At 42.3% G+C, this 15,000-nt stretch overlaps 1 protein-coding gene across 1 annotated transcript in view; it reads left to right on the top strand.

Moving 5' to 3' along the window:
- Positions 1-15,000, top strand: part of nlgn2a (neuroligin 2a) — a 165,669-nt gene that overhangs the window by 23,569 nt on the left and 127,100 nt on the right. Inside the window, exon 2 of the mRNA XM_062516882.1 lies at positions 12,885-12,938. Within this exon, the coding sequence (XP_062372866.1) occupies positions 12,885-12,938 (54 nt within the window). The remainder of the gene's footprint in view (positions 1-12,884; positions 12,939-15,000) is intronic.

The raw sequence follows: 15,000 nt of genomic DNA on the forward strand, positions 1-15,000 counted from the left end.
AGAAATGCAGACGTCGCATTAATTCAAGAATCGCATTTAAAACAAGAAGATGTCCATCGCTTTCAAAATAGACGATACAAAGTCGTAGCATGCTCCTGCGCTAGTAATAAATCCAAGGGCGTTCTAATAGTGGTCAGAAGATCCACACAGATAACAGTGCATTTTACGGGGAATGACGCAAATGGCCGGTTTGCTTATGCTGTCGTAAGTGCTAGAAGCACAAAAATTCTTTTAGCATCTGTATATTCCCCTAACGATTTCGACGCTGTATTTCTTGCTGATATAACAAACGCGCTGCTGCCCTTTCACGATTGTCAGTTGTTGATAGGTGGGGATTTTAATGCAACAGTTAACCCTTTGATGGACCGATCGCCAGCGTCCAAATCCAATTCCTTTCCTCCTTCCACCGTCGCCCTGAATCGGTTTATTACTGAAGTGAACGTGGTGGATGTATGGCGAGTTAGAAATAACTGTACTAAAGACTATACTTTTTATTCGCCTAGGCATAAATCAATGTCTAGAATTGACTATATTTTCATTAGCCCTGACCTACTGAATCAAGTCTGTGAAGCAGACATACTGCCTAGATTGATATCTGATCTCTCTCCAGTCCAGTGTCATGTTAAGCCATCTTCCTCGCTGCCAAAGTTCCGTAGATGGCGTTTTAATGATACTCTCTTGTATAATTCCGAATTTATAGATACACTTAAAAAAGAATTACAAGAATTTATCAATTTGAACAAACATGAAGCATCCAATCCACAAATCTTATGGGAGACCACAAAGTGCTTTTTGAGGGGCTTTTCCATTGCATTCTCTTCTAAACTGAAATCACAGAGTATACACAAGATATCACAATTGGAATCTCAAATCAAGGCATTGGAAAAACAGCAATCTGAGCATTTCAGCGAGGATCGAGACCTTTCTCTTTCCGCCTTACGTGGAGAGTACAATAAACTGTCTATCTCTAAAGCATCTTTTATTGTTCATAGGACCAGGCAAAAATACTACTATCAGGGGGATAGGCCCAGCCACTTACTTGCACTAAGACTAAAGGAAAATGAATCCAAGTCTTCTATTGACATAATTCGAACAACAGAGGGAATGATTGTTACAGACCCAAAAGCCATAAGCCAGACGTTTCAATCATTCTATGCCAAACTATATTCATCAGAGGTAGTGTTTGACAAAACACTGTGTGACTCCTTTTTAAATAACCTCAGTTTACCTAAACTAAACAATCCAGACAGGACTAATTTAGATAATCCAATCTCCTTACATGAACTACATGAAGCAGCAAAGTCACTTCAGAAGGGGAAATCTCCAGGTGTAGATGGCATCCCACCAGAATTGTATTTAGCAATATGGGAGATTGTTGGCCCACTGATTCTTGAGTCTATTGAGTTTGCCATTAAAGAAGGATCTTTCCACAGGGACCAGAAGATGGCTATTATTTCATTATTACTAAAAAAAAATAAAGACCCTCTGGATTGCGCAAGCTTTAGACCCATTTCCTTAATCTGTGCTGACATAAAGATATTTGCAAAGGTATTGGTTAGAAGAATAGAACCCCTTATTGCCAAACTTGTTCACTATGACCAAACAGGTTTCATCAAAGGACGGTTAGCGTCAGATAATTTGAGGAGGTTACTCCATATAATTAACCTAACTGATGCTTCTCATGACTCTGCTGGAGTATTTTCGCTCGACGCAGAAAAGGCGTTTGATCGTCTTGAGTGGGATTACTTGTGGTTACTTTTAGAACACTATGGATTTGGATCAACATTTATAGGGATGGTCAAAGCTCTGTACTGCTCTCCCACCGCCTCTGTACTAACTGGGTCTTGCAAATCTTCAACTTTTGAACTTCAGCGCGGTACAAGACAAGGATGTCCTTTATCTCCCTTGCTCTTTGCCCTCTCCCTGGAACCCCTTGCACAGGCTGTTAGACAAAGCCAGTCTATTTCACCAATTACATTATTAGGCACTTCTCATCATATTTCACTATATGCCGATGACATTCTGCTTTATATGACCAATGTCACACGAACAGTTCCCTGTGTTTTGCAGTTATTTGATACATTCCATAATCTATCTGGCTATAAGATAAACTGGTCCAAATCTGCACTCATGCTCATAGGTCGGAATAAAGTCAATGTTTCACTGCCCCCGTTTGTTCCAGTGGTGAACTCCTTTGTTTATCTTGGTATTAAAATAAGTGACACTCTCCCAACTATCCTACAAGATAACTATACTGGTCTCATGAAAAAAGTATCTGCAGATCTTCAGAGATGGAGCTCTTTACCGATTTCCATGCAAGCTAGAATCACTATTATTAAAATGAACCTTCTACCTCGTTTTAATTTCTTATTTTTCATGCTGCCCATTCAGCCGCCTCCCAAATATTTTGATAATGCTCATTCACAATTCTCTAAGTTCATCTGGGCAGGCAAACGAGCTAGGATCCGTTTGTACACTCTACAACGGCCCAAAGAGGAAGGTGGTTTGGCTGTCCCCAATTTGAAACTTTACTTTCTTGCTTTTCAGATCAGATCAGTACAGGTCTGGATGGACCAAGAGTCTCAGGTCCCATGGCGGTCAATAGAAGCTGGCTTAATATATCCCCACCTACTCACTGACATACCTTTTATACAGATAGGACGAAAAAATGCACTGAGATTTGGTACGGTCATTTCCACCACTTTGAGAGCTTGGCACAATTCTGAAAATATATTAGGGGGTTCATACAAATTCACTTTGTCCTCGCCCTTATGGAACAACCCTTGTTTATTGTCAGGTGGCAGACCTTTTACTTCCTCCACCTGGTCGTCAAAAGGCATTCATAAACTTAGTGACATCTGCGACAACGGTACGCTGCGCACATTCCAAGACATTCAAGTTCAATATGGTTTACCAGGTTTTTCCTATTTTCTGTATCTCCAGCTGAGATCAGCAATGCGGGCATATGGAGTACCCTGGCACTCATTAAATCCTCATCCATTGTCCACCTATGTTAACCCCAACAATGGTTCTCGAGGCCTGGTCACAAAGCTATATAATATTCTCATAGTAAGTTCCATGAAATCATTGCCTATTATGTCAATATGGGACAGGGAGCTGAGATTGATGGGTGTCCAGCCCGACTGGGAAAATGTGTGGACTAATTTACCACTGACATCAAAATGTTTAGCACATCAATTGATCCACTTTAAGGTAATCCATAGAGCCTATGCAACACCTTATAGACGTTTTAAAATGAATATATCTCAGAGCCCACACTGCACTCTATGCCCAAACTCCACAGGCACCTTTCTTCACATGTTTTGGGATTGTCCCACCATAGCTATGTTCTGGAAATATGTTATTCATATGCTGTCTAAGTTCCTTGATACTAATCTTATGCTAGATCCTTGTCTCTGTTTATTGAATGATGATTCTTCACTTGAACTCCCTTTACGTGAAAAGCGTTTGGCATTTGCAGGCTTTACTGCTGCCAAAAAATCAATTCTTCAGTTGTGGTTCAAACCAGATACTAACCTCAAATGTTACTGGACTAATTCCTTGCTTAATATTGCAGCATTAGAAGAGACTACTGCTAAACTGAATAAAGCTAGCTTTTCCACAGTAAATGCATGGAAAGGACTCTGCCTGTCCATAACAGACACTCTGCGCAATTGAAACTATTGCTTTATTGATGTGATGTATTTGCTAACTTTTTTGTTTATTGTCTGATCTGCCCTTTTGTTCATTTCTTTCTTTTCTTTTCCTTTTATTTTTCCTTATTCGTATGTTGCATTTCTTGTTTGTACTGTTTGCAGAAAATGTGAATAAAAAGCATAATCATAAAAAAAAACACATCACAGAGTATGGGCACACACACACACACACACACACACACACACACACACACACATGTACACAGTTACACACTTGCACACTTAGTTTAGGTTGTGCTATACTATTTTACATACAATACACTCACGTGCACTCTTGCTCTGTCTCTCTCTCTCTCTCTGTCTTTCTCTCTTTCTGCTCACTCATAAAAATGAACACACACACACACACACACACACACACACACACACACAAAGCAAAGCATCGCACATAAACAAAGCCCTCACACGTCAGACATATTGCCCCATATCAAAGTAAGTCAGCCATGGAGGCTGACAGGTCTATCAGTGGCACGGCGAGATCAACTAATCAGATGTAGCTGTCCATGTGCCGCCCCTTCACTCTGACCATGCTTCATCCCTCACCCTTCATCCCTCACCCCCCCTCCTCTTCATCACCACTACCACCCCTTCACTCTGACCATGCTTCATCCCTCACCCCCCCTCCTCTTCATCACCATCACCGCTACCGACTGCCCATCAATACTTCTCACTCATACGCTGTCTGTGTACAGTTTTCGTATTATTTATTGATTGATTGTTCGCTTGTTTGTTTGTTTTCTTATTTGTCTGTGTGTGTGTGTGTGTGTGTGTGTGTTTGTTGCATTTTTGGTGTGTGTGTGTGTGTGTGTGTGTTTGTTGCATTTTTGTTTCTCCATCCAAGTGTCATTGACCAAGCAAGAGGTTTTACAGGCGGAAGATTGTGTCTGTAGATCCATACTTCCATTCTATGAAATTTATGAAATATTAGGCAAGGTATCTGCAGTACAAGCGTGCCATGACACATTAACCCTAACCCAAACCGCCAACCTCCAACCCTAACCCTAACCCTAGCCTCAACCCTAACCCTAACTTGGGAATGAACGAATGACAGAAACGTTATGTCATAAATGTTTATGACTTGTTTATAATATTTATGACACAATCATGACAGTGCCGTGTCACTCTTATGTACAGTAGATACCTTGAAGTACAGTAAAGTGTTTTAATATAAAAAAAACATAAAGTGCGTTCTTGTGCTTATTATCATGTCAGCAGCCAAAGATGTCCTCTACAAAGAGGTCCATATCCTGTTCTTCCCCCTCCCCACTCTATAGTATCTGGCGTGCGTGTCCTATTTACGGGCGGTTTGGCGGATGTAGACGCAGGAGGTGGTGCGGCTGCTGTGATTGCAGCTGACCTTTCCACACATATGTGCTCTACTTGTTCCGCTGGTCTCCTGGGGCGCCAGGTGTCGTGTGTGTTACAGCATCAGTGCAGGGGAAACACTTTGAATACAGCCAGCCTGGCTTAGTGCTGCAAGGGCCTGTGCCCTCAGTGTACTGAGAGAGAGAGAGAGAGGGGGAGGGAGAGAGAGAGGGAAAGAGAGGGAGGGAGAGGAAGAGAGAGGGAGAGAGAGAGAGAGAGGGAAAGAGAGGGAGGGAGAGGAAGAGAGAGGGATAGAGGGAAAGAGAGAGAGAGAAGATAAAGAGAGGGAGAGAGAGAGACAGACGATAGAGAGATGATAGAGGGAAGGAGAGAGTGAGAGACGACAGAGAGACTATAGAGAGAGAGAGAGAGGGAGAGAGAGAGAGAGCAGTACTTATTTTTGTGCTGTAGAGAGTGTGTGTCGGGCCATTATAAACTGTTACACTGAAACGAATTTGACATCGGCGCCCAGCGCTTGGAATATTTATGGCTTTGCCCGTGAGAGTTTGTGTCAGGGTTTTGTGTGTGTGTGTGTGTGTGTGTGTGTGTGTGTGTGTCAGGATTTTGTGTCGATGTGTGAGCTCGAGCTGACCTTGAGTCGCTTGACAGCAACACGAAGCGGAAGATAAATAATTAAAGGTGAAACCACCAGTAGTGGAGTCCACACAGCTCAAGCAGGTTGCCTGGCCAACAAGACTGAGCAGCAATGGTGATAATAATAATAATATTTAATAATAATAATATTAGTGAAACTGTTTCTTGACATCCAGGACTGCAGTTTTTGTCTGTTTCTGTTATTTGTCTTATTTCTGGAGCAAAAATGTCATCCACTTGAGTCAATACAACTCCACAGTAGTTGCTGTGTCCATGTTGAACAAATATTAGATGCTTGATTTGATGACTTAATTAGGAGGTTTTCTTATTATCATGCACCTCTCATCACTGTTCAGAGTTGCTATTTTCACAGAGTTGATTAAAAGACAAGGAACGATTGTTTTCATTATCATCCAATGTAATGTAATCAGTGTACGCGGATATGTCATGTATTATTATACGGCTCTTCACAACGTTAGCAGAACGCTCCATTGACTTGAATGGGATTTCCCAACGTTCTACGGCCAAATATATTCATGTAATTACCGCTGAAACATATGATTACCGCAGCCAATGACAACAGGGTTTGTACTTCTGATTTGCGTCTTTCATATCACCCCACAAGTAGTCTGCTCACTTGTTGCTAAGGAACTTTAATAACTATATCTCCTATGTAGCTGGTTTGTTTAATGAGAAAGGAAGCATCAGCCTTTTATAACCTTTAAAATTAAATTTTAAATTTGAATTGAAAGTGAATCATCTTCATCACCAGTTAAACACAAGATGGAAAGAAAGAAAGAAAGAAAGAAAGAAAAGGGAAAAAAATACCAAAGTAATATAATAATTGACTAAAGGAAAACAAAACAAACAAAAGAAACTCAGTCCTTTACTTCTAGAGACCTTGTTAGCCTACCCTTGTCTTCAATATCCCCAATGCTAGCTGGCTAGCAGCAATTGGCAGCTAGCAACATTAGCGGTTAGCAACGTTAGCAAAGTTAACCCAGTAAGGCAACAGTGAGGGAGGAGGCCCAGAACAGCTCGGCTTACTGTATATCAAAGCAGCGAGCGGCTAATCCCACCGGGTTTTCCTTCCTTGAAAGAAGATCGTGTTGACGGTCGCCAGCGTCTTGGGTAGTCGGAGACGTCTGAAGAATTTGAGTCCCTCAGTTCTCTCTCTTACACACACACACACACACACACACACACACACACACACACACACACACACACACACATATAATTGTGTGGGTGTGTGGAGGGGGGTGTTTCTCTCTGTGCATCTGCCAGAACTGCGTGGCATCCGTACCTGTGTTCACATTTCCAACTGGCAGCGTGTGTGCGTGTGTGTGTGTGTGCGTGTGTGCGGCAGCCTCAGTCGTGACATCAAACCGCATGTGCTAATTTGGTTGCCATGAGGAATTAAATCTTCAGATGGCAGAGGGAACGGAGAGAGAGAGAGAGAGAGAGAGAGAGAGAGAGAGAGAGAGAGAAACACACACACACACACACACAGATATGCCTATGCACAAAGCAATTCTGAAGACATCGCATTACACACAAACCTACTGTAGCGTTGACTGATACATGCATGTCCAGTATACAGGCCTCGAAGGCACCAATAAACCCATGCAGTCTGCTGATTAGGTCTATCTACGAGACTGTCTGTTCTGTGTTTGTGTGTGTCTGTCTGTGGCTGTGTGTGTGTTTGTGTGTTACACACATGCATACTCTCACACACGTAATCACATGCATGCACATGCACTCCCACACACGCATACACGCGTACAGACTTACACACATACAGTACACACATATGCATTTTCATGCTTGATTGCCGAGACAAATTGACACCCCCATAAAAGGCCGCGGAGTAGGCCAGAGAGCAAGCTCGTCTAGCACCTACAAGGCTAACAAGCCGCCGCCTCCCTTAAGCACCGAGGGCTTTTATGTCAACACATTTGTGCACTCACAGTGCGACCCAACTGAGGAAAAATAGACACGTATTTGGCTTGCATCAATACACAAACACAGATTCACACATGCGCACACACTCTTAGCCATTTACACACACACACACACACACACACACACACACACATACATGCACACACACACACACTTTACCCATACACACATACACACATTCACACTCTCTCTCCCTCTCTCCCTTTCTCGCTTTCTCTTCCCTTATGGTTTTGCTTGGTATCTGTCCCATGCACATATGAGCACAAACACCTCATGATTTATTTATTCTGAGACACACACACACACACACACACACACACACACACACACACACACACACACACTTGCTCATAGAAAGATTGTGCGCTAGGAAAGTGGAAGAAAGCAGCATGTTGGATGTAATGAGGGGAGAGTGCTGGTACTCTCTTTGCTGTGCGTCTGAAATGAACGGGGGCATGTTAGCGGGGGCATGTTAGCGGGGACGTGCAGGAGAACTACGTAGTAAGACCAGACACACCTGTAGAGGCGCAGCCGTCCTAGAGGCTTTAAGAGGAGAGTGGGTGGGTGTCGCGGGGGCAAATTGGGTGCATTTGGAGGAAGACAGCGCAGGCCAAATGAACCTGGACAGGGCCAATACTTCCCAGTTAATGGTAACGAGAAGAAACTGAGGCAGAGACAGAGACAGGTGTGTGTGCGTGTGTGTGTGTGTGTGCGTTTGTGAGAATGTAGGTGTTCATGTGCGTATGCGTGTGTGTATGCACGTGTGTATGTGTGTGTGTGTATATGTGTGTGCGCCTACATGTGTGTATGTGTGTGTGTGTGTGTGTGTGTGCGTTGCACATCTCTTTCTTTATTTCTCTCTAATTTTCCTCCCTCATTCATTCCCCCCACTCTCTCTCTCTCTCTCTCTCTCTCTCTTTCTCTCTCTCTCCATCTCTGTATCCACCTCTTCTCTCTGTCCCCTCCTCTCCTCCTCTCGGCTCCTTCCCTCTCTCTCAGAGGTGGGAATTCATTATGGCTGAGACGACTCAGGAAGAGGGGAGGGTTCAGTCGAGGAGATGAGACACAGGCCCGAGTAGTCCAGTGCAAAGAGACGCATCGCTAGACCAAAGAACCTTCATTACTGACAAGATGGAGCAACATAATTAGGGTGACCAGACGTCCCGGTTTTCCTGGGACAGTCCCGATTTTGAGTGGTGTGTCCCGAGTCCCGACAAAAGCCCGTCGGGACGCTAATATGTCCCGGTTTTCACCGACCATTGTTGAAGTGTGGTTTTAATATAGCCCGATCAGCGTCCGACGTATGATTTGTGTGTGTGTGTGATCGTGTTCCAGTCAATCGCAACAGTCTGCACAATCTTTGCAGTCAACGTTACATTATTTCATTGCCTCGTTTTAATGGCTAGCAGGTTACGCTACGACAATGCTGAAGAGAAAGTCATCATTCTCAATAACCTATTAGTCCGTGAGCCAGAGGGGTTGGTCGTGACCAAAAAGGGGGCAAATCATACCTTTACTGAAAGCCTGGAATCTCAGCTTTTCAATGATGTATAATGGCCATCTGACAAGAGTAGCTGTTTAGAGTTATCACACATAATGTAAACTAAGGTTGGAGAAAATAATATGGCTGAGTTTCGTTTTTCAAAAAAAAATTTCATGCATAGGCTAGATAGGCTAATACTGTAGGTGAGGAATGTTTAGGAGTGAGACAGTGCAGGCCCTAATCTCTGACTGAAAGTGCACAGAATTTGTGCATTTACACAGCAATATTCAAGACATTTTCCCGGGGGTGATACCCGAAAAAAAAGTTTCACCTGTCGCATGTTGACGTTACATTTGATCACGCACAAAACTGTCCTGGTTTTAGTTCAGAGAAATCTGGTCACCCTAAACATAATGCATCTGTATGGAAGCCAAATTCGAACAGTTCCTGTCTGCTTAAGGAAGGACGTCATAGTGGGATATCGATCAGCAAGCAGTTCAGTTCAAATGTAACGACACTTTCTAGGTCTGCTTAAAGGGTGATTTCGCCTCCCCTCCCCTTTGCGATAACAGAACGCGGAAATGGTCGAACGTTTGCGCCTCTCGCTCCGCTTTAACCCTCTCTGGCTAGACCAACCTCCTCCTGTGTCTGAGTCTCTAGCGTCTCAAATTCAAATTCAAAGGTGCTTTATTAGCATGACTGTTTGGTACAGTATTGCCACAGCTAGTATTACAGATAACACAGTAGTATCACAAGGGAAATAAAAAGAGATACAGTATACAATGTCTTTCTCTCTCGTCTCTCAAATCACAATTCAGATTCAAATTACAGTTACAATTCAGATTAAAATTCAGATTCAAATTTAAATTTCAAATTTGAAGTTGCTTTGTTAGCATGACTGTATGGGAATTCCGTTGCCAAAGACCGTGTTGATGGTAACAAACAATAACGCATAACCATACGACCATTAAGGAAAGTAATAATTAAAGAATGAATAAATCTCTCTCTTTTTCTCTCTATCCCCTTTCATCTCTCTCTTGCTTTTTCCCTTATTCCCTACCAGATTGCCTTCTCTCTCACCCTGTCCTTTCCATTGGCTGCTAGCATTACTGTATATGGAAGGCTGTGAGACAACCGAGGTGCATTCAGTTTCAGCAAACAGCGGTGGACGTTCAAGCCGAGATGGTTTTCAATTCGAATGACTCGATTAAAATGGTAATGTTCAGTCCACCGTCTGGGGACGTTCGCTGAGGACCTGCATCTCAGACCGTTCGCTGCAAACTCAAAGCAAATGAAATGCTGTTTGCAATTGTCCAAGAACACTTCCATCTGTTTGGAAATTTGAACACACCTCTGATTTTTTCCCTTCCCTTGACTCACTGTCTCACTTACATAGGCCTACATGCGGTGTCCATATATGTGTGTGTGTGTGTGTGTGTGTGTGTGTATATCATACAGTATCTCTTTTACACACAAACACACACACACACACACACACTTTGGTGTGCAAATGCAAACACTGCCTACCTACGCAGTTGAATTCCATAGTCTTTTTTGGCATAGCACACTGGTGTCGCAGTATCTCTAAAAGAGGTATATTTTACGAGACTATTTTCCTAAACCCCTAATAATGGACGTACATTACACCTGCGACGATAACGACGGTCATCCGCTGTTCCTCTGTGATGCTATCAGCTAGCTGCTAATTGTCTGCTCGCGGGGGAGGCGAGGGTAGCATGGCCTACTTTTTGTGAAATATGCATCCTCGTAATTGCTCCACATTGACTGCAGTACGGCGTTGGAGGTGTTAGCTTTTCTCTCAATAGCTTTTTCTTCTTTTTACTGCAGAGGGATCGCAGCCAACACCCCCCCCTCCCCCCCTTCGCCCATTTCCCCTTTCGTCCCCCTCCAGTAGCCAAAATCTGGCCTCGTCTGGGGCCGAGTCTCAGTCAGTGCCTTTCTCTTCCGCCCGGTTCATTGGCTGGTCAATGATTGTGCGCTGAATATGGGATTGTAACGCTGCCTCTCTCTTTATGTGGCTGTGTGTGTGGTCATCCATCCCTAACCCTCCCCTTTTATCCCAACACGGACAGGTTGTTGCCCTCGAGAGAGAGATACAGAGATTGTGTGTGTGTGTGTGTGTGTGTGTGTGTGTGTGTGTGTGTGTGTGTGAGTGTGTGATTGCAAAATCTATAGGCAACACTAACACCAAGATATTCAGCGATCCATTTTATACTCCATGAAATGATGACGTTCGAAGGCTCCAGATGCAAAATAAAGTGGCCAGTTTTGCCAGCAACCAATCCTATGTGTCTGTGTCCACACCACACTTCAGTGCATTTGGGTTTGATTTCCTGTATAATATTATGTACATATAAGCTGTCTGTGTATAAGGGGTCGGTCATAGTGGTACTGACGGATGCAGGAAGTGACCTCACTGTAGCGGTTTTTGCATTTGCAACTCCCAACTCCCCTCAAGTCCTTCTGTACTTGTTCACTTCCTGTCTTATCCAAAGCCACTTACAGTGTCATATTTTTCCACCTTTTATCACCACGTGTGTTTTCCCAACCTCGTAAACCTGGGCATTTTTACCTCCTGGTGTCTCGCAGTCAGTGAAATCCTGGGCAAGTCGCAGAATCATTTTTAAATCCCATTTCACACGCTTGTAGGAAAGTTGTGAAATTCAGAAAATCCATTGGAAGTTTTGGGAAAAGTGTAATGAATGTAGGTCAAATGGAATTCAATTATCCCATTGTGCTCCTCCATGGGTAGTGTTTTCAGTGAGCACATTCTTGCAACCTGATACTGTTTCCACTTTCCATTTTCCATTTTCCTGAACTTGAGTAGCCTATTAAAAAGTTACGGAAAAGGTTATTTAATTTTCGTTCAATAATTAGGTCTAACTTTGGTGGAGTAGAGTGATCTATTTTGTCTACTGGTAGGCAGTGGAATGACCTGGTTCTATTAATTAGGGATCCTTCTAAAAGTCATATGTAAGTTTCAAAATGTTATCAGTGAAAATGGGTCGGAACCATGAACCCTTCACTCTTAACTCAAGTGTCTGTGCGTGCGTGCGTGCGTGCGTGCGTGCGTGCAGCCAGCTGGCGCAATACCTGCACAGTATGCATGTAAAGCAAACCTCTCCGATGTTGTTTTTTTATTCTCATAACCATTGGGGTTCTTTCCTACTCCTGCACATTGGTTTTGGGTCCTTTATGTCCAGAAGGTTGTCAAATAGCACAGAAAAGCACAGAAGAACTAAATAAAAAGGTATATTTCAAATAAATAAGTAAACAATTAAGTAAATGAAGTAAATAATACATAAAGGGCAACAGGCATAAAATAGTACAAAGTGAAGCAAAAACACAGCACTTAAGTCATGACAAAAGTTTTCTCCATGGGTGGAGAGAAACACACACAAACATAAACAAAAAATATATAAACACAAACATGTACAAACAAATCTTCAGATAGCAGGTTTGTGCCTTTGATCTTCTGTCTACTTTGTCATAATGAGTCTGTGTCTTGTGCTTTTGTTTTTTTTTGTTTTTGTTTTTTGTTTTTGTCTTCTTAAAACAAAAAAAGAAACAACACAAACAATCATAAGAAAGAAAGAAAAAAACGTCACCTCTTGCTCGTTTGTCCTTTTTGCTCTTTCTTCTTTTCTTTTTTTGATTTTTCTCTCTCTTTTTTTGCCAGAGTAATCTTTTTTGAATTTTCTCTTTTCTCTTCCCCTTCCCTCTTTTTTTCTTAACCCTAGGTCCGCTCACAAAAAAACACGATGAATCTTCGACGAACAGGCCGAAAGACGAAGGTACTTTTGTTGCATGGTTTTCCTTTTTTCTTGTATCTTTTTTGGTAAAGAGAGAAAAAAGTATTTTTGGGGATTTGAAGACAAAAGATATTCTGAGCCTCTCTCTTGTCTCTTGTGGGCTTTGATTAACAGTGGTGTGTGCGTGTGTGCGTGCGTGTGTGCGTGTGCGTGCGTGCGTGTGTGAGTGCGCGTGTGTGTGGAGTTTAACACACGTCTCTCTTTGAAGCTTTGATGATAGATAAGTGCAAGCTGAGCTAAGATCACAATTGTATATATGAACAAACACTGATGTGTTTAAATCAGTCCTCCGAAGGCCATACACACACACACACACACACACACACACACACACACACACACACACACACACATACACACACACACCACCAAAGCGATGTGTATAGTTTGCATAATTTGTCACAGGTAAAGAGAAGTTTTTCTCCTCTAAATTTAGACGCTTGGAAGTGTCTGCTTACAGGTGTGGGTGGTGGAGAGATGTGCTTGGCTGGAACTCTGAGAAAAGCTTTTATTGAGCAACTGGGTCGGTTATTAGGCAGAGTGGTCTTTATGGACAGATTAATTAGGTACAGTGAGTAGCCTAGCAGGACTGCTGCAAATGGAGAGACGTGTGTGTGTGCGCACACACTCACTCACACACACATTCACACGCACACACACACACACACACACACACACACACACACACACACACACACACACACACACAGAGACATACACTTGCACATACACACACACACACACACACACACACACACACACACAGAGACACACACTAACAGTCACGCACACAGACAGACACAGACACTGACACTCAGATAAACGCACACTCACTCTCACACAGACACACACACACACACACTCACACACACACAGATAGACACAAACACAAACCCCTGAGTGTATGAGAATGTGGTGTTTTGACTCATTTCTTGAGAGTGCGTTGTCTGTCTTTCTCTCTTTTTGTGCATTTGGCTATTCTTGTGCTCTCTGAACGAAAAAGGCCTTTTTTTGCTCTTCTCTTTCCACTCTGGTATTTTTGGCCTAGACGCTGAGACGTGGCATATAAGGACTGTGTCTTTTACCACATCCTGCTGCTTTTTCTTTTCACACACACACACGCACACACACCCACACACACACACACACATGCACACATATGCACAGACTGTTGTAGATTTGGAATGAGGTTATTCTTGGCACAGTAATCTCTGTGGTCACAAGAATTTATATTTAATGTGTCAGTGTAAGGTGACATCAGAGAAGGGGTTTTCAAGATCTTAACAGACAGAATTTCTGTTTGTTCTCTAAAAGAAGAGGTGTTAATTTCACTATCTTATCCCAAGGTTGTGTCCATAATGTTATAAAAAAGTATATAATAATATTGATATCGAAATCAAATTGGTATCAAAATCAAATTATCAAATCCAATTTATATAAAATCATCATCCATCATCAATGATAATCAGAAACATAGAATGTGTACTGTATGTAGATGTATCATGCGAAAAATGCAATACATGAAGATTGTAGAAACTGTAAGCCAACTGAATGATGTGTGAGGAGCTTTCGAATGTAATATTTATTTATTACATATATAATAATATGCGATTCCGTAATGTGTCATGGGAATAATATTCTCACTATTTTCTACATGTAATGAACCTGTAATATGTGCTATATATTGAATGCATACTCTCCATTGACAATAACATGTTATGATAATATTATTTACACAAATGAGGCTATATATGTATGTATATATCCATTGCTTACTCTCCATTGAGAATAATATTCTCATTATATAACACAAATAACAAAACTACATGTATGCATGTATGTACGTTCAATGCGTAGACTGCACTGCGAGCTCTGTGTAGGAGTTGAGAACAATGTTCTCATTATATAACACAAATAACGAAAGTGTACGTATGTATGTTCATTCAATGCATAGACTCCACTGAGAGTTCTGTGTAGGAGGTGAGTAAATGTCTTGTAACTAGCAGATGATTGTGTGTGTGTGTACGCGCGCGCGTGTGTGTGT

This window comes from Sardina pilchardus, chromosome 16, assembly GCF_963854185.1.
Source record: "Sardina pilchardus chromosome 16, fSarPil1.1, whole genome shotgun sequence".
NCBI lineage: Eukaryota > Metazoa > Chordata > Actinopteri > Clupeiformes > Clupeidae > Sardina > Sardina pilchardus.